Here is a 27,467-nt window from a genome sequence, read left to right as displayed (position 1 = left end):
TCAGGGGTTGTACTCGTTGTCATGCTCCCTAAAAAGTATGGACAGTGTGTGATTCTCCGGGCCCCAGTTGTCCAGCTCTGCTGGGTCCAGCTCAGATGGCACCCCAGGGAGGTCCAGCGAGCTGATGGAGCCAGTGGGGGAGCCGTGGCCCTCGTAGGCGTACGTCTGGAGGGAGTCGTACGGCGGCCCTCTCGTGTCACGGTCGGCCACCACCACCCTCTCCCTGATGACCCTGTGGATGTCCTCCTCGTCCAGGATAAGCGATGTGCAGCTGGCCCCGGCGGCAGCAGCTGCGGCGGCCACCTCCCAGGCCTGGGCCAGGGCGTCCCGCCGGAGGCGAAGCTCCTCGGCGGCGGCTGGGTTCCTCAGTGCCACAATGTCAAAGGCCTCCGTGTCCTCCTCGCCTCCACCCTCGTCGTCGTACGTCACCACGTTCTCCCGCACGTCCTCCTCTGAGATGATGAGGGGTTCCTTCTTGCTCTTCTTGCTCCGCAGGGTGACAAACAGCACAACGATGGCTGCATAAAACAAAAAAGAGCAGATAGAAGTCTTTACTGTGCCACCTGGAGCAAGTGAAACACAGTGAGAGACAGTTGGGAACTCAAGGAGACAGTATAGAGCAGTGATGGAAGCAAAGCAGTTCCAACTAGATCTCCTTGGGGACCTCTGCATGACTGCTTTCAAGCTCTGAAGTGTTTTACAAAGGAAGAAAAGATGAAAAAAGTTCCTAAACACACAAAAATGCTTTGGTCTCTGAACTTGAGATTTACTCTGACTCCTTCTCTCTTTCTCCCATCATCTCCCACCCCCTCTTGCTCTTACCCAGCAGAATGACGATGCAGAGGAGGATGGCGACGAGGGCTCCGGTGCTGAGTCCAGCAGAGGACAGGAAGGCCTGTGCCTGGCAGGCCCTGAGCCGGCCGCCCCTCTGGCAGGGGCACACGCGCAGCGTGAGGGTGCTGATGCTGCTGAGTGCCGGCTCACCACCGTCCCACACCTCCACGGCCAGCTCGTACAGCTCCTGCTCTGTCTGGCTGAAGCCGCGTCGCTGCGACACGATGCTCGCACTGTTATCTGGTGCAGGACGAAACACAAACGAGATGTTGTTATGGTTTGGTTGCTTTTGTTGTTGTCGAAGTCTGCAGATGCTGGGAACCTAAGGGAATGCGCTTGGTGTTACGGCAGATGGACGACTAGGCTGTCGGCTAATTCATTATTGGGAGGCTACAAAATGCTCTGAAATAAAGAGGACTAGAATTTGGCAAAACTGTAGGTCATTATATATCAGAACTGTCCCCCTGACAGATGGAAATGATAGTGTTTCAACTGAATAAAATCAGGAAGCTTTTTCCCTGAGATTGTGTTCCATGTCTTTCACCACTCTGCTGCTCTTCGCTTTTTTATTTTTTTTTGATAAAATAGAGGGAGCTGGTGGAGCCGTAAAAAACGCCTGTGCGGCACCAGAAACTTCACGCCTTATTAAATCCACTCTGGCGCCTGGGCCTCAGCTCGTACCGGGGAGGCTTGTGTGTGTGTGTGTGTGTGTGTGTGTGTGTGTGTGTGTGTGTGTGTGTGTGTGTGTGTGTGTGGTGAGCATTTCAGCCTCGCCTCCCCAGAGCCGAGGATCAGTGTGTGCAATCACGGCCCACCTCTTGAAAATGCAGATTCATGTTCCCCTCAGAGTGCCGAGCCTCCCGATAGCCCGATGCCTGCGGCCGCCAGGGGAGACGCAGGCGGAGGGGGAGGAGCGCCAGTCTCCAGGCAAGAGCCTGCCTACTCGTGAATGTCAATACGGCCATGTGCAAACTGGAGCCCCTGGAGGCCGGTACCTTCCTCCACAGAACCCCTGTCTGATTTACACTGGATCCGTGCCAAGGAGGGGTCAACGCAATGCTCATTGCCAGGCTGGGAGTTGAAATTCATTACGACACCGTCACCCACAGCTAGCTACCTAGAAGGGCTGGCTGAATGCCAGGCAATTTGCAGAGCCGTGGAGGAGACTGGCAGCATGATAATACAAATAAAAGCACAAACCCTCCTTCCACTGGTTGCAACAGTGGTGTTCTAATGTTATTTATTAGTAATTAGTAATAACATTTAGTCATTTGTTGAAGCTGAACAGGCACCGACTGGTCTCTAGGCATAAAACACAGGAGACTCACTCAAACACTCTTAAACCCTCTTTCTGTAAACACATGTACTTTTTCTGTTGCATAAAAACAGCACATTTTTGAATTGGTGTATTTTTAAATGCAATGGAAGTGCCTTGTGTAAGTAGTGCAATTAATTTCTCTGAAGAGGGATCCTGTGTAAAGGAACATCGCCTTGGCACTCTTAATAGCTGTAGTGGTCCAAAAATATGAGTGCAGCAGCTAAAGTGTGTAGTTAAAAAGGATTTCATGAAGGCGACAGATGAAGCATTTGGGGGTGGGGGGAGGGGACTAGAGCCCATAAGAGACACTTCTGTCACTAATGTCCCCTGTGTGACAGATGGGACACGTGGATGTGCATTTACAGGGCTCTACAGCAGCCTCGCACTCCCCTTGACGTTGATCACATTGGTAATCTGTGTTGCCGCGTGAAACGTGTGTGTCAGCTCGAGAGAGTCGCTCTACTCGCACCGACAGAATGACAGGCATTTTAGACATAAATAAAGAAGTGAATAAATTAATCAATCAATCAATGAACCAAGGTGGTCACTTGGAAAGAGCAAGGTTGGATGGCATATCCCACAACCTTAACAAATGCAAAACAAAATTTGTCATGCTACCTTGAGAATTGGATCCACTCCACAAACAGACAAACCACACTGCAAATATAACCTCCTTTGTGTGGATAATTAGCGGTGTTAATTAAACCAATGTGTTACCTAATGTACTAATGAATTAATTAATTGAGGGTGTTAATTAATTGATCAAAGATGACAGAGGATCTGCTGGCCTTGTACAATCAGTGGCAGGAAAGACTTCTCCAAAGTGCTCTTAAGTGTTACAAGGGGAGACTCCCAGATGAGTAAACAGGACTGAACCAATCCCTCCATGTTGCCTTAGGGCAGACAGCATGCTGGGCTTGAAGGCACACAGTTGGTGAGTCCTACACCCTTGATACAAAAACAACCAAAGGCATGTAACCTCTAAACATCTCAAGCTTAGCACACTCATTGTCTTCTGCATTGTGACAAGTACACCGAATCATTTGCTGGCCAGCGTATCCATGCAGAAGCGCACCACTAGTTTTCTTGGGGGGAAGGTGAGAAAGAAATGTGTCTTGATTTTTAAACAGAGGAAGCCTTGAGCTAGTGAGGAAATATAACACTGGTTGCCTGGGAAACAACACCATTGATACAATTCTGGTATGACAAAAAATAAAATAAAAATGAAAAAAAAAAAAGACGTAAAGAAGGAAAAAGGACTCCAGGGGTAAGAGGGTGCACATGAGGATTATCCCTGTGACAACAACCAGTGCAAACTCTGCTTGTATTGGCAAACAGGCTTTGATTACAGAGAAGCTCCAGCAAACCGGCTCTCTTGAGACAGTTGGGTAAATGAGAACACCCTCACAAATCCATCATGTGACAATTTTCTGAAGGACTAATCACTTTTTAATGATCTATCGCAAACTGTTTGCGTTGCGTATGTGTACTTGAACCATGTGTGAGCTGCTTTAAAGCCCCACATAAATGAACACACTCGAGACTCAGCGTGTTTACAGCATGGCGCAGGTCGTACCTTCATTGTCCTTCAGGGTGAAATTGCGGTTCCCCGGGGGGTCACTGGGCAGGGTGAAGGAAAAGTGTCCATTCGCAAAGTTGTCTTTGTCTGTGGCCTTAATCGTTTGAATCACCTTCATGACAAAGAGAGAGAGAGAAAGAAAGAAGAAGAGATTAAGAATAAAGCAGAAACAAGGAGAAAAAAAAGAGAGAGCAGGGAGGTAGGATGTTATGAGAGGGGAGGCAGCGACATGCATTCAGATGGAGTTTGAGGATTACTGGTGTAATTGGACTACCTGGGGCTTTTCCTTCCCCGAGTTTTTGAAGGACATTGAAAACAGGCTCTATCCTTTTTCTCCCTCTCTTTCTCACCCTCCAACTCTCTTGTTTTCTCTCCCTTCAACTCTCCTGCACTCCCTCTCTCTCTCTCCCTCCCTCTCTCCCTCTCTGCTGCTGTGTCCAGTTCTGCTGTTCCTCAGTGGGATGTTGTGGGCAAATCAGGGGTGGTGGGTGACATGCTAGGGCTCCTAGCCGATGATACTGTGTCAGCTTGTTAAACTAATTGGCTCCCACTAGCAGATGAGTAGACAAGAACCTCCTCGTACTGTTGAGCTGCCTGCTCACCTGTAGGCTTGGGGATGCCCAAGTGAAAAAAATAGCCACCATTTTAATAAGCATGGGACACAGTGGCTTTTACATCAGATATCATGCAACTATTAGTAGCATTTTTTTTACATACCTTAAATATTAAACACGAAGTAACAAGAGCCAAAGAGAAAGGGAGAGGGAGAGCATATCCTCACATCTCTCCCCATTTAGTGACTGGACTTCAAAAAGAGTGTCTTGTGTTTCAAATTATGCCTGAGCCTAGGGGGGGAAGCCAGACTTTTTTAGCAGTCTGACTCAATAAGGGGTCGTGCAGTGACATTCACGGCAACTCCGCGGAAGTGAGTGACACTTGGAGGTGTCGGAGAGATGAGGTTGCCGTGGTGAAATGTAAATTGCCGGAGAGAGTCACGATGGTCTGACTGCATCCTATGGTTACGGACTGATAAGACCCATACGTGAATTTCACCATTAGGACTGGCAGTGCCTTAAAGATGCTATATGTCACAAACGCCTACGCTCTTTGTTGCTCCGATATTACCTAAAGGTAGCATGTTAACCAGTAGCTTCAGACATCTCTAGTATCAAATACAGTGCAAGGCAATGAAAGTGTGCTGTTGCTAATGTAATTGTACAACTACTTGAATCCTACAGAAGCTTACACATAGCCTCTGTTAAGGTAGTTCCTCCACTAACCCATGTAACTATTCTCTGGCAAATTAAAATGTAGAGACTATATTTAGTCTGAAATTGAGAATAGTCCTGTCATCATTTTGAAGAAGTGCAACTGTTTAAGAATCAATTCATACCGCATCACCATCCTCACAAGATCACAATAAAACACCAATTCATCATTCAGCCCTTTTACCTCCAGTTAATTTGTTGCTGCTATTTGTGAGAAGCATCTTGACACTTAATCTAAACAGACCTCGTCCGTCACGTGCCCTCAGTGCACAGATTATGTGCCACTGCCTAGTTAGTAATCTTCATTCAAGGAGAAAAATATGAAGAGAAAATGCTTGTGTGATGTGAATCTGGGCAGCCGCTCTTTGCTGTGCACAGACCCAATTTGAATGAGTGATGATTAACATTTCCTGCAAGCCAGCGCCGGAGAGTGTTCAATGCACCTATCTGTTGGCGAAGACATTGGTGCATGCTGAATAATGTATAGGTTCAAGAGGCTGCAACGTCTGCAGAGCCACAGATAAATCCATCCCTGATGGTGTCAGACATATCATAAAGGGTGTGTGTGTGTGTGTGTGTGCGCACGTGTGCAGTGCGTGCGTGCGTGTGAGAGAGAGAGGGGGGGGGGGGGATAGGTGGGAGGAGTGCAGTGGAGTTTTTTTTAGAGTTGTCCTGCTCTCAAAGGTGAAAGTAAAAACTAAATAGTGGTAATTACAAGAACTGGAGTTGCTTCAGAAGTAGGAGCCATGAGAGAATCAGATAGCGGGGAAGAACACACCAGAAGAGAAAACATGACTTACTTGGCCAACCCTGGAGGATTCACACACAATGATGTCGTTTTCAGTTTCAATATACGGCGCATTATCATTCACATCCAAGACTTGTACTGTGACCGGAACATAACTGACAAGGCTGGGATTATCTAGAAAGAAAAATGAACATACAGAAAAATAATCTTTATGACTAGGTTCATTCTTGCAAAATAATAGATATAGTAATACTTACAGCCATAAGACATACTGATATAATACTACTTAAATCAAGTCAAAATGAATACATAAAGACATCATTATGCTGCCAGTTCTGAGCCATTAAGTGATTGTTTAATTATCGTGCCTGTTCAGGGTTGTAATAATAACTTTGTCTGGGTCTGGGGGAGTCTTTTTCTGAATGCACTGCAGTGAATTCTACATGTAATGTAATGCAAAGTAGCTCTCTATTCATCAGTCTAAATGGCTTGGCTGCACTGGGAATAACTCACTTTCATTTTTCCTTTTTCCTTTTGGAGCTCAAATCCTCTCTGGACTCAGTTTGTTACTCTATTTCTCGAGGTCAGCTAAGTTACTCTTACATCATGTTAGGATTCAGTGTCTGTCTCAAGCCACATTAGCATTCAGTATATGACTAACATGACTTGTCAGTACAACATAACAAAATACAGACAGAGGACACAAACATCTTTTTCAGTTGTATACAGTATATGTATATATAAAGACAGATATACTATCTATTGCATATGACTTTCTCTGCAACCAGGCAATTGCAAACTCAACCAGCCCAATGTTCAGTGTACATTTTTGTGTCAGTGTCACACTACCCTTACCCCTGTCAACATTACAGCAATACAGTATGTCAACGATAGCATCCTATAGTCTAAATGTTGGATGTGGCTTTGTGTTGGATCCAGACAGAAACATCACTCTACGTTTCTATATGTTTAACTTCAATCCTAGCCTGGGTGAACCCAGACAAAACTGTTAACAAAATTTGAATTTGCTGGGTTCCCCCAGGCTACTTCCACCCCTCTGTAATCATTCTATATGTTTAACTTCCATCCACCCAACATCATTCATCTTATCATGATGTTCAGAATAGACTTTATTGTTTTAAATCCATAAGATCCAATAAGGCACCGCTGAGTTGTCACAGCAAGGGAGAAAGACAAACAGCCAAAATGTGTCAATGTTTTTCCCTTCAACCAGCGCCCCCCATGGGCACCCCCCTCCAAACACGTTGGGAACCACTGATCTAACAAGACATGTGACAAAACATGGCCCTACATAATTATATCCCACTTGACAAACAAATAGGAAGATCATTATGTGCACTGTCTCCACCTGTATGTACCATGTCTCCACCTGTATACGGCATAAACTGTTCATGAACTGTTCATTAACAGTTTATGTTAGACTCCAGAAGACTGTACGTAGACTAATGAAGGTAGCACATTATCATTTCCATGTCAGCTGACATTATCAATAGGCAGCAGTTTCAGTCCATTATCTGAACACCATTGTGCCGAAAAGGTTAAAGGAAAGGGTAATTGCTTAGATAAGGGATACAAAGTGAGAGAAATTGATTGACCTGGGAGTCTGGGACATCTCCAGCATTACACTGTGACAATGACTGTCTTAGCATTAGTAAGAAGTGTCAGAAGTTATGGAATAATCTGCCTGTATATCATCTACATATATGTTTCAGACAAAGACAACACAAAGCAGATAAAAGCTTTTGCGAAGTCAAAGAAAAATTAATGGAAATGTTACACAGTGTGGCTTACCAATCTCTGATGCCATCACTGTGATGTTGTGCCAGGCGGCCTCTTCCCTGTCAAGCATTTGCTTAGTGGTTATACGCCCAGTGTTGGCATCAATGCTGAAACTCGTATCTGCATGATTGGTTTGGTCAATAGAATACCTGAACAAATAAGACAAAAAGTGTCCAAAATACAGTTTACTTTCATTGTGTGAATCACAATGGGCATTGAAGGGTCCTTTGAAAAAAATGGACAACACAAACTATTCCATCTTTTGTCAAAACAAATACATTTCCACCAAAGAATAACTGTCAGAAAAATATCTATTCTTCACTGTAGAGACCTTGTCACATAGGAATACAGAATTTGAATAGGGCTTTGTCGTTATCACCAATATCGACCTGATAGTGGGTGGAGGGTAGCCTGGCGGGCCATCCTATATTATTGAAATGTATAGTCTGGAATCGAGCCATTCACCTCACTTAATCCAAGGGGCGGGCAGAGAATTGTCTTTCAAACTGCCTAGGCATGCAATAGGCCAGCGCTACGACCATATCCGTATCCGGTCGGCAAAACGGCAAATACATCCTTCTTTGAAAGGAATGACTTAAGTGCATTGTGTTGCTCAACTTTCAAAGAAAAGCACAAGTCCAACTCCTCCAAAGTTGACGCCAATGCCGATTCAAACAACCGCTCTTCGTTCGCCATAGCCACCTTGCTTGTTGTTCACCGTCGCAGGACTGTTATCATCCTGTTAAGCCCGCCTTAAGACTCTCTAACAAAATAGAGCGCTGTGATTGGATGACGTCCACGGCGTCAGCCAATAGAAATCCCTATGGTTTGATACTAGACGTACAGGCTGAGCAAATTAATTTGCCGCCGCTAGGGTGCGTCTAGATTTCTAGGCTAGGTGGAGGGAGCTGAAGTTGCTGAAAATATTCTGGTTGGTCGAGCCTAAATAAAATGTGATGTAACACTAATGTAGCCTACCTCTCAGACAAGAGGGATTTTCATCATTTTTCAGCTGTGACAACAAGACCAGAGTGAGGTTCCCAAAAAACAATCTGCTTGATGAGGGTAGAGTCACTATAAGAAGCATCTCATGGAGCATTACCTTACAGCGCTCTTGGTACTGTCGGGGTCCTGCGCAGTGACCATGCCCACTTCTGTCCCTGCGGGGGCGTTTTCGTAGACGTCCAGGATGAAATAGTCAATGGAAAACAGTGGCGCCTCGTCCACATCTCCAATGATGATCTTCAGAGAGGTGGTGTCTTTAAAAGGTCCCAGGTGGGAAAAACGGGAGTCCAGGTGGGTGTTGATCCCCTCAATGTGAAGAGTGTACGCCTTCTTCTTCTCATAGTCCAGATGCTGAAACATCAGCAGACAAGTTCAAATGATGGCCTTAAACTGTCATAATTACATTTTTTTACATCATAATATTTGCATGTAAGGCAGGAACCTTTTTCAGCACGATAACTCCTTCTTTCTTGTCACTGTCAGTAGAGATAGCAAAAATGTCAGCTCCCTCTGAATTGGTGATGCGGTACGTCATTTCAGCATTGACACCAAGATCGTCGTCGTTTGCTTTGATTTTGCCCACTGCTTTCCCAACCTCTGCTGATTCAGGAACATAGAGCTGGTAGTTCTCTGTAGTGGAGTGAATCATAACAACCACTCATTAATTTCATCATTAGACTCTATGGACCACAGACACAGCTTTGTCAAAGCAATCCATTTCATCAATCAGTGAGAGAGCAACTGGCTCTCTACAACAGTTATTTGTGAGTAATTCTGAGTACTGGTGCATTGTGCATTCAAACAACATTGAGGGAAATTCACATGCTATTTTCAGGACATTATAATTACTCATTGTATGTCATAGTCTGAATGTAATTGAATGAAATCTGTGGATGCTGGAGAGAGGGAGAGAGAAAATGAGCACATACTCTGTGGGAACCTGGGGGGATTGTCATTGACATCCGTCAGAGTGACATTGATGGTGGTTGATCCAGACAGACCTCCCACCTGACCAGCCATGTCTTTGGCTTGGATGATAACAGTGTAGATCTCCCTGGTCTCTCTGTCCATGTTTGCCAAGGCAGTCCTAATGATACCTGCAGAGAAAAAAAAGATGAATGATCATGTGTTTTGTAGCCATACAGTAAGAGAATGTGTGTGTATTGACAAATGAGGCTTTTAAAAATTAGTTTTCAAAATGATCTTTAAAAACTGACAGAAAGCCTTTTTTGAAGTTGGAAGACTGTGTTTAAACAAGTCTTAATGGTTGTGCAATATTTACAGGGGTTTAAATACACCCCAATGTGTACACCCCAAAATGTCACATGGCGCAACCAAAAGTTTCTAAACAAAAGTGGTAAGTATATTGTACCCGAGAGTGTCTACAGTGCTTAACACATTATTATTTTGTAATTGACCTTGGTATTAAAAGTAACTTTAATCTACTATTTATTGGTTAAATTAGTATTTTATCTGGTTGTACCAGCTGATGATGCATTGTGCAACCTGACTTTTGCTACAAATTTCAAATTATACAGACATCTTTTTGGACACCTATATAACCTTTTGACTTTGGTAGCAAATTCATCCATAAAATTTTCCAATACAATAAAGAGTTTATATTAAATAACTTTTTCTTCAGTTCTACATTGGTTGTACTACGACATATAAACTGTACAAGTCCAACTATGAAAAGAAAGTAGCTACTTTTATTAATATCTGAGGGAGATTTACAAACTTTTCACTCATCAGTAAAGGTCAATATCTTCTCCTCTTCAATTAAAAAAAAACGCGGAAAATATGAATGTGGTTGCACCGCCCTGACATTTCAGATAACAGGCAGATGCGCTTTGTGAGAACATCCGGTACCTTCTAAATGAGTGTGTATATGTGTGTGTGTGTGTGTGAGTGAGTGAGTGAGTGAGTGAGTGAGTGAGTGAGAGAGGGTGAGAGAGATGTGTATCTGGGTGTATCCGTCTTTGTGCATGTTTGCTAATGCATTTGTTTGCAGTTCATCTCTGTTGAAGAAACAAACATTGAACCTTTCCTGGTGGAGGGAACATGAGGAGCAGTAATGACAGTAATGACTTCTCACTGGAAACTAAATGATTGTTGAGGGAATGGGGGTGGTCCTTACAAGGCCATGTCCTAACTGTCCCCTTTCGCCGCCCCCTTGGCCTTTCTCCCATCCTTGCATGCCATCCTGCCAAGCCGCTCCCACACGCTTCACAGGTTTTAGAAAAGTGTGTGAGCCATCTGCCTGAATCGTGCCCCGGGGTTCAGCAGACCATGGAGTGGCCGCAGCAGGCAGGGGGAAACAGATTGAGTTTGCACGGTGCACCTGTACAAGCATGATGCCGTAGGGAACACAACCCAGGAGGCCAGGAGCTGAGGTGTGCAGCATCTGACATTTGGACTGGAAGCAAACACTGATTGGAAGAATTGCACAGTGAACTGTGTTTAACTTGAACAGCTGATTCAGGAGTAGAGCACTCGAGAGTGAGTAAAGGCCGAGGGGCCTCATGGAGATGCTGGCTGATTGGGAGGTCAAGTCATTTTGTAATAATTTAAAGCAGAAAGTTATCTATGAGCCTGTAGTTGCTGTAGCATATTAATCTGGTTCGAAGCCATGGCAAATGTGACCCAATTAAAGAGCCAAACACAAAACCCCAATCTCCCTGTACAAACACGTACTTTAAACGAAGCGCTAAGGTTAACCAAGGTTAGCATTTGAATTGATGATACAACTTTGATGTTAATGTGAAAAACCTTCAGGGATTCCATTGTTATTTATTTATGTATTCTGTGGGAACATGGTGTGCCATATATTCATGTAAGCTGTTAGTCTTTTGTAGTAGAAAATTATAAATAGTTTTTTTTGAGAATTTGGATTCTATGCTAGGCTGTGTCGTTCATTCTTGTAGGAATGGAGGAGAGAAAACGTGAAGCCAGACACCTCAATCCGCCAGAACAAATAAGCACAGCCTAGTGTTCAGCCTCAGAGAATGTCATACAGATTGCATCCTGCACATCCAGGCCAGATCCCACCTGCCAGAACTGGACATTTCACTCGAAAGCTTTGTTTTTTTAAGAGACACGCTAATGTTGAACAGTCTTTCTGGATTCGGCTAACAGCCAGAGGCCAAAAGTAAATAAACCAAACAGGAATGGACAATAGTGCATGCAATGAGTGTGCATTTATTAGTGCTGGACAGTGCATAATGAAGGAATGCTCATTAAGACCTAGTCCATTCAAAAATCTGTGTTAAACATAAATTAATGATGGCAATAATGACAGCAAAAATGCTTGAATGCAGTTAATTAATTGCCAAGAGATCTCTAGTGTTACACTAAATGTATTACAATACTATTTCTCACAGTATGTTTCTTAAGTAACTGTGGTTAATATCAATAAACATGTGGAAGAATCAATTTAGACTAAAAATGAGTCATATCAAAAGGATGAAATTGCTCACGGGCTAAATGCCATGAAAAACATTCCAGGTATACATTTCAGGTAAACTAAAATGTTCCTCAGACACAGTTACAGACACATGCATATTAATTTCGATAGGAGACATTTTCATCCAAAGCAGTTGCGTTGGGAAATCAAACATGGGTGAACCAATGCAACAGACCTCTTCACAGCACTACCGCATGTCCCATACATGGTGCATATGACATGTAATACTGCACTAGATAACTCTGACCAAACAGCCTATGGCATGTTAAATGGTACTGTTTTACATTCAGTGCATGTTCATGAGGCACGTAAAGCTGGGTAGGTTTGAATGAACTAATGCTTATGTTGACATACAGTGATGAGACGTTAAGAGATAATGCTGCCGTATAGAGCTGCCTGGAGAGTTACTCTAAATCACTAATGCACTGACAGTGTTGACATTAATTAAAGGCAACTCCACAGACTGGACACAACTGCATAAAAGAGCGTGGATAATGCCGTTTCACTCTCTGTGTTCTATGGCCCCAGCAATTTGGCACATTGCAGGAGTCATTCACATTTGAGGAAGAGAGCTCAAACAAATCAGCCTATTTTTCCCACTCTCCCTCTTTCTCTCTCTTTCTCTCTCTCCCCCTTTTTTACTTATTTTTTACTCATTCAATCATTCTCCTCCCCTGTTTATACATCTACTGTCACACACACAGACACACACAGACACACACACACACACAAAACGCATGCATGCACAAACACACACACGCATAAAACACACACACAGACACACACACACACACACACACACACACACACACATTTAAGTGCTCTAAATGTATGCTGTTAATTTTGACCAGGCTATTTTAAAAGCCTCAAACAAAAGACATACTCTCTCAGTGGTGGTTGCTTTCTTGCTCTTTCAAAAGCCTTCTTTCAGGCTGACTGTGTGAAAAGACGGGGCAGCATTTCATAGAGCCTTACTGCAATTGAGAGCATGTCAATTACGGACAGCAAGGCCAGCACTGTAATGGAGAGACTATCTGGGGTGGTAGAAGATATTCCACAGGCTCTCTACATTTAGGGGTTTTGCGGCACGCTGTACATACATACATACATACATACATACATACATATATATATATACACACAATAAATATATGTATATGTACATATATTTATATTCTGAAGCAACAATCACACAGTTGTTCCTGCTTATGTGCAAGGCTGCATGCACACCTAAGCAGGGAGGTTGTCTCTACCTTACAGGAGATGTACTTTATTCCCTGCAATGGAGAATAAATCCAATAAGACAATAAGATCTTACCAGTTTTGGGGTCGACAGAGAAGTATGGATGTCCTTGTAAAATACTGTACACAATCCTGGCACTGTTTCCATAGGTAGGGTCATCTGAGTCAGTTGCAGTGATTTGAAACACTGATGTTCCTTAGAAGAGTAGATTTAAGAACACGGTTAAAAGGGTTTGGTTCACCAAACTACAGTCTAAACACATGCCAAAACTGACCAGAAGAGCAAACCCATAGCCAAAACTCACCATAGCAATTCATAACTTGCTACTTCTCAGATACTGCAATTAATCATGAAGACACAGCAGGCCAGAATAACAAACATAGCCTACTTTATCTTATTCATACTTGTAAATCCTCTAGGTTTGGAAATGAAGATAACTCAATCTAACATGTTATAATCCATAGAGTAGGCCTAGCCTAGGCTATGTTGGCGTCACAAGATGAGACTTAGGTACATGAACTTATAAACAACTTGTTTGAGACAATGCGTTTGAGGGAGCTAAAACTCCGTTTACGTGTAAACAAAAGGGCCAAAAGCATACAAAAGTCATGCTTTTATACAATCTAGATACGTGTAAACGAGCCCTTAATCTCTTGAACACAAAACCCCTGCCATCCCAGTCAATCCTTCATTACTGGCATATTTTGCATGTTGAGATCAGTACTTCACTGATTCTTTGGAAAAACATCTAGGAACTAGACACTATAAAAAAGCAGTGAGTGATCATTTTCCTTTTTAACTTTACATTTGCAAAGACCATGCAGACAACTAAGATTTGGTTCACATTATGCATCAAACAGGTTGAAGCACAATGCACAGTTTTCAACAGAGCTGGACGAATGCCCCTTGTTCAGAAATGAGTCAAGTTGCCTGAGGAAAAGGAAACGCACAGCATCTTTTTTGTCATGTCAACTATGTCAACACGTTCAATTACAACTATCTCAGTTACACTATGGGACAACTATGATATAACCCCTAAAGGATCATGGGACCACCACACATCTGACTAGAACGCAGAGCCTCGTGAAGCACATGGGAGCTCTCCCTGTTCAGAAAAACAACATTCAAGGCACCAGCCATAAGCCTCCTCCGTGATCCCAGAATCCCCGTAGTCTCACCAATATCTGCCATCTCCGGCACAGAGGCTGTAAAGGGGCCATCGGGGAACTTGGGCGCATTATCATTAACATCCTGGACCTTGATGATGAATTCCGACTCAGGCTCTATGGCTCTGCTAGTGTGCCGGTCGATAGCCTGGGCATGGAGGACATAGTGGCTCTTCTTTTCCCTGTCCAGGCTCTTGGTAGCATGGATGTCACCGGTGACCTCGTTGATGATGAATATGGTACCAGCACCTTCCCCTGAGAGCAGGTAACGCACTGATCCATCGCCTTTGTCTGAATTAGAATGTAGCTGAGAGAGTTTACACACACACACACACACACACACACAAGAGATGGAGAGAGAGAGGGAGAGAGTGAAAGATAATATATACCTCAACCATGGTCTAGAACTTCATAACTCATTACCGGTACAATTTATTAAACTCTGGCATTTTCATTTACTTCATGATCGTAGTGTCATATTGATTCTGAAACATTCAAGAGAAATTATAATGAAATAAATCCAAAGCTATGAAACCCATCAAAAAGGGAAAGTATGCATGCCACAAATGCTGTCTCCAGTGTTAGGTTTGAACCCTTTTTGAAGTTGTGAATTGACAATGGCAATCTCTCTAGCCGTCCACCAGTGGCATTAACAACATCATGAAAGATCAAAAGATCCCCCCCTCCCCCCCTCAGACCACCTCTCTGGAACCATTGCAGTTTGCCTACCACCCTGAGTTGGGTGTTGTGTTGTGTGGATGCCATGATCTACAGTACAGTACCTGCTTCAGCAAGCCCACTCTCACCTGCACAAAGCTGGCAACATTGTGAAGATTATGTTCTTTAAGTTCTCCACTGCTTAATTAAACACAATCAAAACCCCCCAAAATGACTACCTGACAGAAAGACCCCAGTTGAGGGGGGTTGTGTCTGAGCATTTGGTAAATGCAGCTAAGGAGCACAGCATCCAGACCGGGCTCTTTTCCATTTTAACTCTGAGTTCTGTCATCTGCAAAAATCCAGTTGTAAAGAGGTGACTGAGTAGCACTGAGTAGGCAACTGAAGTGGTTTGTGGACAGCCATCTGCTATGAGATTCACCTCATGTCTCCAAATAAAGTAACATTCATCACTGTGTACATGGACAATGTTGGCTAAGCACTTGAGTGGAACACACATATTACTGTTACATGCTTGTTTGGGAAATACTTGTAAAAACATACCAAACAGTGATTGAATCATTCAGAACATTCAGAACTGCAAGATTTGTCATTATAGGGAATCCGGTTCCTGATCTGAAAGTCTAACACTAGGTTGGTTTACGTGGACAATCTTTTGTCATTCCGAAACTATTCCGATTGGAAAATGTAAGCCATCTGTTCACATGGGGTAGGCTACGTTCTATTCTGATCAGGTGCTTAAAGGCACTCTATCTTTGATCGGAATAGCCATTGTTGCTTTACTTTTCCTTGAGAAGATACAGCAGGCAGATACAGTACACTACCTACGATTAAAAATTGAATCGGATCGGCAGTTTTATTAAGATAAAGGTGTTAATATGTGTAATTTTTATTCTGATTGATCTATTTTCCCAATTCTAATCGGACTAAAAGTGTAGCCTACATGTAAATTCATCTACTGAGGTGTTCTACAGGAATGGCAGAGCAGACTCTTATGTGAAAGTGATTGCAGTACCAGTTTTGGTCACAATCTTACATATGGTTCCTTTAAGGACCACCACCAGAAATTATTCACATCCACTGCAAATTAAATACAATTCCAGTATGCCAGGTGAGGAGATCTTCTGAGCAACAAAGAACAATGCACAATTCTATCTATTTCTATCTGAATGTCCATGGTAACAAAAGTATTGTCTGCCTGGAACACAAATGAGTGCAATGCATATTCTTTTTGTTATAACAAATTGCCCAAAAGATGCCACTTCAGTACAACTGTCATGTCTTTGTTGCAGTTTAATATGATGCCACTGTGATAAATAGGTTGGTGATTGTTTAATTGCATTACAATCTTCTGCAAGCTATAAGAATGTCTGGTGCATAGCCTTTTTTTGCCATATAAATATAATTACCATGTCAAGGTAATAATAAGATGAATAATAGTACAACAATACTTTCATGTCTTTTTTCATGTCAGATTTTTCATGTCTTTTTTTCCAGTTCCATTTTCAGTGTACGGAGTTGCAGTTTGCAGTTAATAGAGTGTCAACAGATAGTTTGTTGACAATCAGAGCATCTGTAGATAGTGTGACCAAAGTTTGATATAGAATTAGGATTGCAAGACTTAAACTGCTCTGATTTTCTGAACTAGATCTGAGACAGCAAGGTGCAGGTGGACCTGTGTAGAGATTGATGGTAAGTCCACAGCACAAGAAGAACCAAGCTCATTAAATTGAGGCTCAGCCTCCTTGGCTAACCGCAAATTACACAGGGTGTGGTGATGGAAAGGTCCATTTTAAAGTGTCCCCAGGGCCTTCCAGACAGCATATGCAAGGGACAAGAGGAACTTCCTCAATTCAAGTAAATTGACATTAGTGTAAACTATGAAGCAGGTGGTGGAGAAGTGTGGACTGAATGTAATCCATGTCTTAGACACTGGCACAGATACTTATTTATGCCATCTACTGTACACAGGCAGACTCCCCAACTCCTATGCTGGGAAATAGGCCAATGCAATATCCATAACAGAGTATCTGTTTGCAGCTGGTTACTGATAGCACTTGCCATACAGAAATGCTATTTGCACCCATTAAATAATAATAAATAACAACAACAGCAAACATATCTATACTATTTTTGATCTTTTTTATATTATGTTTACCTGCAGTTATGTTTATAGCCTGATCACCTAAAGTTAGCCCATTTTGACAATAGTTAACAGTGGTGTAATGGTTTGAAGAGGTATATCTCATGCAGGAGTCCTGGGCTTGAGGATTGCAGTTACACTAACATCAAAGACAGAAATGTTCATAAACGCTGCAGACACAGAGGTGCATACACATGCAGCGTCCATATACCATATTCAGGTTCAAGTGCCACAGGTTTGAATATGACCTGCAACCATTTCCCAACCCTCCTCCCCCACCAACCCTCTGCCCTTTGCTACCCGTCACTCTTCACCGTCCTGTCTGAATAAAGGCAAAAACATATGCTATATTCTACTGTATGGTCTATAATGTTAACACGTTTATCCTAGTGCACAGAAAGCTACTCAGGATAAGAGTTAATGTAAGTCCATGTGGTGGTCCCTGAGACGCTATCTACCCCTTTATCTTTGTCCTTTATGCGGTATAGTAGATGAAGACTCTGTTTCTAAAATACACATTCTGCAGACACTGTACAGTTTCTGTGTCCTTGGGTGTACATAGCATTGCTGGCAAGACAACAGACACCTGGGTGTGTTTCCGCCATGCCAAGCTATATACACACCCAGGGACACCACATGGGCTGTTCCCACTGGAGTAGCATTGATGGGTGTTGAAACTTGTGTGCAAATAATCTCCCTTTAATTACGCATGATCTGAAATTGACAGCATGGTCATTGTATTTTAAAGGTAAAATATAGCTGCAAGCAGCAATGAGGGGGCCAAGCAGTTGAGCAGGAGTTGGGATTGGATTGGATTGGACAGGACTGGACTTGACTGTGTTGTGTTAGATTGGATTGGATTGGATTGGACTGGACTGGATTCAAAATTCACCAAATGTATTGTGTGTCCTCAAGATGTACTCCTAAGACCACATAACAAGTTTGGTTTAAATCAGTGAAAGTGTTGATAATTATAGCAGCCCTAGTGGTGAAAGGTCACCAAAATAATTGTGCAGTCTTAATATGGGGTCATAACTCCACACCAAGTTTGGTTCAAATCTGTGAAAGTGTTGATAATTATAGCACCCCTAGTGGTCAAAGGTCACCAAAATAATTGTGCAGTCTTAATATGGGGTCACGACTCCACATACCAAGTTTAGTTTCAATCGGTGAAAGTGTTAATAAATATGATGCCCCTAGTGGTCAAAGCACACCAAATTAATTGTGCATCCTCAGGATGTAGTCCCAAGTCCACATACCAAGTTTGGTTGCGATTGGTGAAAGTGCTAATCATACCGCCCCTAGTGGTCAAACATCACCAAATGTATTGTGGGTCCTTAGGATGTATTCACGAATCAACGTACCAAGTTTGGTGTCAATACGAGAAAGTCTTCCTAATTATAGCGCCCCTAGTGGTCAAAGTACACCAAATGTATTGTGTGTCCTCAGGATCGGGTCCCAAGTCCATATACCAAGTTTGGTTTTGATACGTAAAGGCGTTACTGAGATATGAGCTAATTTCCTGTATCTCTAGCACCCCCCTAGTGGTCGAAGGTCACCAAATGTATTGTGTGTCCTCAGGATTGGGTCCCAAGTCCATATACCAAGTTTGGTTTCCATATGTGAAAGCATTGCTGAGATATGAGCCTACTTCCTGTGATTATAGCGCCCCCCTAGTGGTCAAAAGACTCCAAATGTATTGTATGTCCTCAGGATGGGGTCTGAAGTCCATGTACCAAGTTTGGTTTAGATATGTCTAAGCATTGCTGAGATATGAGCCTACTTCCTGTGATTATAGCGCCACACAGTGGTCAACATTTCTTGAGCCTCCTCCTAATGGGGTCCTGAGCCCATGTAACAAGTTTTTCCGGTGGTGGTTTTTCCGCTCACAGGCGCTAGGGGGAAGCAAGACGGCCACCAATCAACCCGAAATAAGTCATATAACCATTCCAATGACTCTGAAGCTGTTAAATGAAGGTAAATTAAGCAAAATTTCATTTTGCCCTGGTAATAATTCTACACACATGGGATGGTGAATCCTGATGTCTCAGGAACATGAAGGGATACCAATGGCATAGCTCAGGAGTGGTCAGCTGTAAAGTTGATACCCTTTTTAACATGAACATCAGTGTTTCCCACAGAATTGAATTTCATTTGTGCAGGTTGGTTTGCAGAATTAACTTACAACCGTTTTTAACAAATTAGCACAGCGTGGTTTTGATGCTTACCAGATTTAAGCACAATTTAGTACAACCTGGAAAATCATTGTGTGGTGGTCAATGTTGATATTGTGGTGGGCCGCCACAAATAAGTCAATGTATGGGGAACACTGAACATTTTTACTTTAAGGTAAAATTGTGAGTTTCTTTGATTTTGCAGCTTTGTAGACAGCGGCTAAGCACCGGAATCATTCAGTTTTTGCAGAAAGCATGAAACTTGGCACAGTTATACTACTACTCCTAGTGATCAAAAATTGAAATGGACCCCAATGCATAGTGCCCCCTAGTGGCCGCCATCTTGAATTCAAATATGGCTACCATTCTTAATAGAATTGTTGATACAACTTCAAAATTAAACAAGGTAAAAAAGTCTTTTACGTTCTAACACTCAATTTTTAGGGTCAAGGAAGCTATTGACATGATTTCCAGACAAACTTGATGTTGGCCATTTTGAAATCCAATATGACAGATACCAAATGTGAAAATATAGACCATCTCTATTGTTATTCATGATAGAAATATAATTAAAAAACGATTTCAAAGTTTGAACAGTCATTTTATCACATGACAACCTTAATAATATACGAGGCATCAAGTATAATCTGGTAAGATTCCAATATGGTCACTATGTGTAAGAAAATAAGCCAATTATTCTATATTTTGGTTAATTGAAGTAACTACCTACATCATCAATACATTCTTATTCTACCTACTCTTTCTGAGCAAACCTTAACTCTTACTAAACACTGCTCAAAAAATTATACTCTTTAAAAAATAAAACACATCAGATCTCAATGGGGAAAAAACATCACGCTGGATATCTACATTACATTACATTTGGCTGACCCATTTTTAGCCAAAGCGACTTACAACCTGGTAAACAATTCTCTCAACAATTTTAGAACAATTTAAAACAATTCAAAAAGGTGGGAGCAGTAGGTTTAGCTGGGAGGACCAGCAGTTTGGTTTTTGAGAGGTTTAGCTGGAGGTGGTGTGCCTTCATCCATGTAGATATGTCTGGGAGGCAATCCGAGGTCCGTGCCGAGACCAAGGGGTCATCAGGTGGAAAGAACAGATAAAGCTGTGTGTCATCTGCATAGCAGTGGTATGAAAAGCTGTGCGAATGGATAATCTGTCCCAAAGAAGTGGCGTGGATAGCAAAGAGAAGGGGGCCCAGTACTGAGCCCTGGGGGACCCCTATGGTGGGAGGCTTAGGTGCGGACAGCTGTCCAAGCAAGGGCGTAGGTTTGGTCTGAGATTTGGTGGGGACACTACCCACTAACCCCCCCCCCCGGAAAAAAAAAAAAAACACAACTCTTTCACCAGCCACTATAGATATAAAATTATTAAATGTGCTACTGTCCAACTACTATCCATGATTAAAATGTGCTACTGTCCAACTTGATCTAACTACACTGTGTAGCCTACCTAATCTGATTTTAATATGTAGGCTACAGATATGTAGGCTATATTTATCATTTATTTTCTATTTGGTCTGTTATGAAATCATGCCCATTTAAGCACAGCTCAGTTTTAAGACACTTGCATTTTGTGAAAAGAAATCATCATTAAGGCTACATTGACAAACTCTTAACCGTGAGCTGCCTGTATATTCTCTGATTCTAATATTTACAGATATCTAGGCGATGTAAGCACAGCTCAGCTTTAAGAAATGCAGCCGAAAGACCATGTTGAATTTTGCTATAATTTATTTCAAAACCGGATTAGGCCTACTCTGGAACAGCTAACGATACACGGGAATGCATACACCTTAGTGTTCGGTAAGGTCTGCTGTTTATATGATATATGGTTGATATATGGTCATGTGTTGTGTGAAGAGTGATGAGAATAATTATTAAATCTCTTGAAGTTATTTTTCTCGCAAACTGTTTATCACAGCAAACAGTGCACCGTTTAAAAGCTGAGAAAAGGCTCTTCCATGTGACACATGTCTGATGAGTAGCGTACTTCTCGAGGAGTTCAACAGAGAAGAATGGGTGAATTTGGACGCACTTCATGCTTGTAGTGAAGTAAAGCTGAAGCGCTGCATGCTGCGCAGGAGACTGCGGCTCACTGGTAGTTATTTTACCCTTATAGGCTACTGCACATTACAAGATCTGTACGAGATGATCCAGCACTGAAGTGAGAAATGATTTAACTCTTTGTGTAGCGCATGTGAGCGCTTTTCCCCCCATTTCAACCTGAATATTGGTGGGGACATTTCAGTCGTAATTTGACATTGGTGTGGACACGTCCTTCGGTCCCCACGCAAATCTACGCCCCTGTGTCCAAGCCATGATACGTTAAACGAGCATCCTGTGAGGTAGGATTCAAACTGATATGGACTGGGTAATATGTTAGGAACAAAAGGATGCCACTTAGTTATTTGGGAATGAAAATTATCAATCCACAGAGGACTGAATACAAAGACCCCTGAAAATCTAAGTGGAAAAAATGACGCGGCAAGCTCGTCCATTTTCAACTCATGATGGTACTCAGTAGTTCGTATGGCCCCGACATGCTTGATGGCATCGGGGCATGCTCCTAATGAAACGGCAGATGATGTCTTGCTCCCAGATGTGGACATGGCCATCACTGAGCTCCCTGAGAGTCGGTGGTGCAACCTGTTGGATGGACCAAAATATAATGTCCCAGCGTGTGTTCAATCGGATTTAGGTCAGGGGAGTGTGGGGGGACAGTCAATGGTATCATTGCCTTCATCCTCCAGGAACTGCCTGCACATTCTCACTACATGTGTCCAGCCATTGCTGTGCACCAGGAGGAACCCAGGGCCCACTGCACCAACACAGGGTCAGACAATGGGTCTGAAGTTTTCATCCTGATGCCTAAGAGCAGTGAGGGTGCAGTTGTCTTGCCCGTAGAGGTGTGTGTATCACTGGCCCACCACCAAACCGGTCATGCTAAATGATGTTGCAGGCAGCATTACATTCTCCAAGACATTCTCAGACATCACATGTGCTCAGGGTGAACCTGGTCTCATTTGTGAAAAGCACAGGGCGTCAATGGTGAACCTGCTAATTTTGTATTCTATGGCAAATGCCAATTGAGCTGCACGGTGCTGGGCAGTGAGCATAGGTCCTTCCAGAGGCCATCAGGCCCTCAGGCCACTTTCATGAAGTCTGACAGTGTGGTCAGATACATTCACACCAGCAGCCTGGAGGAGGTCATTTTGTAGGGCTATGGCAGGGCTCCTACTGTTTGTTTTTGCACAAAGGAGCAGATACTGGTGCTGCTGCTGGGTTAAGGACCCTCTACCATCCTGCCCAGCTCTCCTAGAGCAACTGTCTCCTGAAATCTCCTACATGCTCTTGAGACTGCACTGGGAGACACAGCAATCCTTCTGGCAATGGAACGCATTGGTGAGTTGGACTACCTGTGCAACGTTTTTAGGCTCCAGGTACTGGCTTATGCTGACCCTAGCCAAATGTGAAACTAGAGAAAAATGAGTCAAAGAGGATAAAGATGGAAAATGCATAATTTGCCACCACCTCTAAAACCATTCCTGTTTTTACAGACCTATCTCCCTTCTTCCTTTCTTGTCAAAGTTTTTGGAGAAAGTGGTCTTCAAGTCTTGGACTTACTATATCAGAACAACCTGCTAGACCCTATGCAGTCTGTTTTCAAGAGTCATTCTACTGAAACTGCTTTTCTGTCTGTGACCAAAGCATTGAGAGTAGCTAAGTCTTCATCTAAGTTGCTAAGTCATTAGTATTCATTCTACTAGACTTATCTGCAGCCTTCAATACTGTTAACCATGGCATTCTCCTTTCTACACTATCTGAACTGGGATGTCTAGGAAAGCCCTTGACTGGTTTAAATCCTACCTTAAAGGGCACATGACCTCATCACAGGTGTGCCTCAGGAATCAGTATTAGGGCCCCTACTTTTCTCTATTTACACACTTCCTTGGATGAGACCATTCACTCCCATGAATTTGATCATCACTGCTATGCGGACGATACTCAACTTTACCTGTCTTGAGCTTTTGGTGTTTCCACCACAAAGCACACCCAAGGACTAGGCGCTGAACGCACTAGCCAGTTTCCTAAAAGTGCTGGTTCACTGACTAGCATGAGCCCTAAAGGGTCAGGAGGGAGCTAAACTCATAAGGTATTACGTATTTAAATTAGCTTCATTGACAGGCATAATCATTTTATGGGATGCAAAATGTTAAACTACAATAAAACAAAATAGATCTTTTCAAACAATCACTATGAGCCTTAAAAGAAACTTTAGCATATGCTAATTGGCCCCACCCACCTCAATTGGATTAGGCTGTAGGACAGTAGGATGTGTTGGACTGGTTATGTACTAATTTATCTAACTCTGACTGGGTGTATGTACTAATTTATCTAACTCTAGGATAGAAGACAAAATAGCTCATTTCCCAAAAGGCAGCATATGTTTCTTTAAGAGACTTGACAGACGCTAGCATCCATGGGTTTTAACCTCCTTGCCTAAACGCACCCCAGTTTTTGACTCAGTGTCAGAATGTATGGCTACTTCCAGGGTAGGAATTTCACGGCGGCCACGACGGCCATGGCCGTCGTAGCCCCTTGCGTTGGCCGTGTGGCCCCTTTGAAAATCAGAGGTTTACAGGCCACGGTGGCCTTGGTGCCCCCTTCTTTCAATATTCTGCTTTGCGTCCTACTAATAGCGCAAGTGGCAGCGCAAGAAAGAAAGTGCGTCCAAATTCACCCATTCTCAGTTGAACTACTCGCGAAGTAGCCTATTCATCACACAGATATCACAAGTATCACATGAAAGAGCGTTTTCTCAGCTTTTAAACGATGTTAGCCGATAATTGCTGTGTTGAACGGTTCGCGAGAAAAGTAAATAATATAATTCAATTTAATCATACATTCTACTGAAGGTTTTGCATCCCATGATCTCCCTACCCATTCATCTCGGTGGAATACTTTACGAACCCTTCTTTTAACACATGATCAAACCATATATCAGAATAAACAGGAGACCTTACCGAACACAAAGGTGTAAAGCAGTCCCCTGTACAGTTAGCCGTTCCAGAGTAATCCAGTTTTCAATTTGCAGTAAAGTTTGACATACATGGATGTCTCCAAATTTGGGCTTTAAGTTTTACAATGTGTTTAAATTGTTCCACATGATTTCATAACGGGCCAAATACAAAATAAATGTTACAAATATCGCCTAGATATTGGTAAATCAGAGGACAGCTGACTAAGAGTTTGTGAAAGTAGCCTTAATGATCACAAAATGCTAAGCATGCATCTAGGCTATTTGAGTTTCTTAAAGCTGAGCTGTGCTTAAATTGTTCAATACATGATTTCACAACAGGCCAAATATAAAATAAATGTTATATATAGCCTAGATATCTGTAAATATTAGATAGTCAGATGATTTACAGTTCTATGTAATATGTCATGTTTTCATTTCATGTTTTTGTAATGTTTCATACAGTGATGCAGGTCTACTGCAGTGAATAGGCTAAATACAACTTTGATCATTTTTATAGCCTACTACTGTATAATTAACTTTGGCCTTGGTGCCCTGACATGTGGTCTTTGTGCCCCCCACCAAATATGCCCAACTGAAGGCCAAGTGGCCTTGCCCCCAGAATGGTGAAATTCCAAGCCTGGCTACTTCCTTAAAATCCAACATGTCTGCCATTTTAATTATGCATAATTTTCTCATTATGTATTTCATAATGCTGAAAGATGGCTATAGACACGTCATGTTATGTGTTAAAAGCAGCATAGCATTATACAGTAAATGTAGAAAAAAGGGCATATTTTGGTGGCCATATTTGAAGTCAAGATAGGGGCCACTAGGGGGCGCTATGTGTTGGGGTCCATTTCAATTTTTGATCACTAGGAGTAGTACTACACCTGTACCAAGTTTCGTACTTTCTGCAAAAACTGAACGATTCAGGTAAAAATCTGGCCTTAGCCGCTGGACTATTGCAGCTGGCGTAATTTTTTATCTTGTATGATTACTGAGGTAGACAATGTAAAAAAATTTGGGAGCAGTACACAAGCCTTCCCAGTGAGGTCTGAGCGGACAACATTCATAGACACATGAATGAATGAATGAACGAATGAATGAATGAATAAATTAATAAATAATACATAAATAACAGGCTGCGCCGTAACTAATTCACATACCATAACATCATTAAACTATGTAACACCCATGAGGGATTGATTACTACTCAATGGGAACAAATAGTTTTAAAATGGCTTGTGTCCTTATCCCCCCACCCTCACACCTTACATGAAACATGTGCTCCATTTATGTTTCAACCTGTGTCTAGGAGGATGATCTGGGAGTTGCTGATGTCTGATTGTTTGGCCAGCCGTATTCTGGCAGATCCTACATGACTAGATGAAAGTTGAGGCCACGTGCTGTTTGCAATTTACACAGAGCAAATTCATCTTGTTCTACGTGTGCAGAATGATTTAATACTTAGCACGGCACTGATCTACCTCATATCTCAGGTGAACCAAATCCATAGCTGACAAAAAAATTGCAGCCACTCATGAACAGCTGATACTTAAATGTTAAAGTTCTTAAATGTTAAACTGCAAACATGTAGAAATACAAATACATATCTAATGCTGTGGATGAGAATGTCATCCCATGAGTTTTACACTTTACCTATGTACGGTGTGCCCAGTGTAAAATTCCAACCAAGGCATCTAGATATAATGTGGTTGGGCAGATGTGCTCTAATAGCTATCAATAGCTGTCTGTTAGCATCACAGCAGTCAAAACAAATCTAGCCAGTGTAACTCACATGTTCAGCTCAGGTGTCTTGGGAAAAGACCCACGGGTCACTGCTGATTCTCATTTTTGACCTTAGCCATCTGTGTCCTCTTCACCTTGCTATGTTCGCAAAGTGTCAATTCATCATGTCACTATAGATTTGCAACATTGTTGCAATCTACTATGTGCACTCAACAGAAGACTGGTGGGATACAACTTTTGGTGATGACCATAGTGTGCTTTAAAAACCCACTCTGCTGTCTGGTATTATAATATCCTATGTCGAGTTTTTCCCCCAGGGGTTCTTAACCACTTTTGATGAGGAAGGACTCCTAATGAAGCTGGATCTAATAAGATATTTTGCATTTCAAGGGTACGCAGGATCTAGGAAGCGCAAGCGGAAATGTACACAGGAAGTCATTAATGCCATTATCTCCCTCACATTAATCTCTCCCAACTCATGTGAGACACTGCTTCATCATACTCCTATTTAACACACCCAGAGCGTGAGATTATGGGTCAGCCACTTAGGAAGTCAAATTAATTTCTACTGCAATATAAGTATTTAGAGAAGGAAAACACACATTTCTGGACAGGAAAGATAAACAGAAGAAAGAAACAAAATCCATCTTGGTATCCACAGAACAATGTGACTAGCCATGCATAAACCATTAAAGTGATGTGACATGGAGTTACATAATTAAAATTGTACAAAATCATGGACAATTAGTGAAATCAATTTGTAAAAGAGCTTGCACATGTTCAAGTTATCTGGTTGCCACTTAAAGTCATGTCGTTGTTGTAGTGCTTAAATGAATATAGGCATATTAGTATAATAGCATTTCATCATGTGAATGCAAAATGGATTATTAACCTTAACGTGCCAAATGCAGAGTATATTACATGCTCACCAGTGTAAGGACACGCTTACAAATTGGTCTAATTATGAATGCATATAAAAAGCACCCATTTACCTTCCCAACATGCTGAGCCTCTGGGCCTATATGTTCCTCCAGAACATAGAACTGATTCCAAATCCACCCTCTCTTGGGCCGGTGATGCGTGCCTTTGTCCTGGTCTGCTGGTTTGGCTTGGTTCAGGCTTTGGTTCTGGTTCTGTGTGAGTGCAGTTCTGACGGGGCTGGCCGGTGAGGGTGTGCCTGCAGTGGTCAGCACCACACCGAGACACAGCAGCAGCAGCAGACAGAGGCAGCGAGAGACCGTGCTGGATAATCGCAT

General features: G+C 42.5%; 1 protein-coding gene across 1 annotated transcript; it reads right to left on the bottom strand.

Moving 5' to 3' along the window:
- Positions 1-27,467, bottom strand: LOC143135159 (cadherin-18-like). The gene is made up of 11 exons (XM_076295880.1): positions 27,204-27,467; positions 14,437-14,731; positions 13,334-13,453; positions 9,482-9,649; positions 8,995-9,182; positions 8,650-8,903; positions 7,560-7,696; positions 5,800-5,921; positions 3,729-3,843; positions 823-1,074; positions 1-518 (listed from the first exon to the last, which is right to left on the bottom strand). Exons 1-11 carry the CDS (start codon positions 27,465-27,467, stop codon positions 1-3), a joined length of 2,433 nt encoding a protein of 810 aa, XP_076151995.1.

Source organism: Alosa pseudoharengus, unplaced genomic scaffold (assembly GCF_046254945.1).
Source record: "Alosa pseudoharengus isolate Yale_2024_CS ecotype anadromous, Long Island Sound unplaced genomic scaffold, YU_APseudo_1.1 YU_APseudo_1.1_scf_2, whole genome shotgun sequence".
NCBI classification, from domain to species: domain Eukaryota; kingdom Metazoa; phylum Chordata; class Actinopteri; order Clupeiformes; family Clupeidae; genus Alosa; species Alosa pseudoharengus.
Note: the sequence above shows the minus strand (reverse complement) of the source record. Positions and strands in the feature narration are given on the sequence as shown.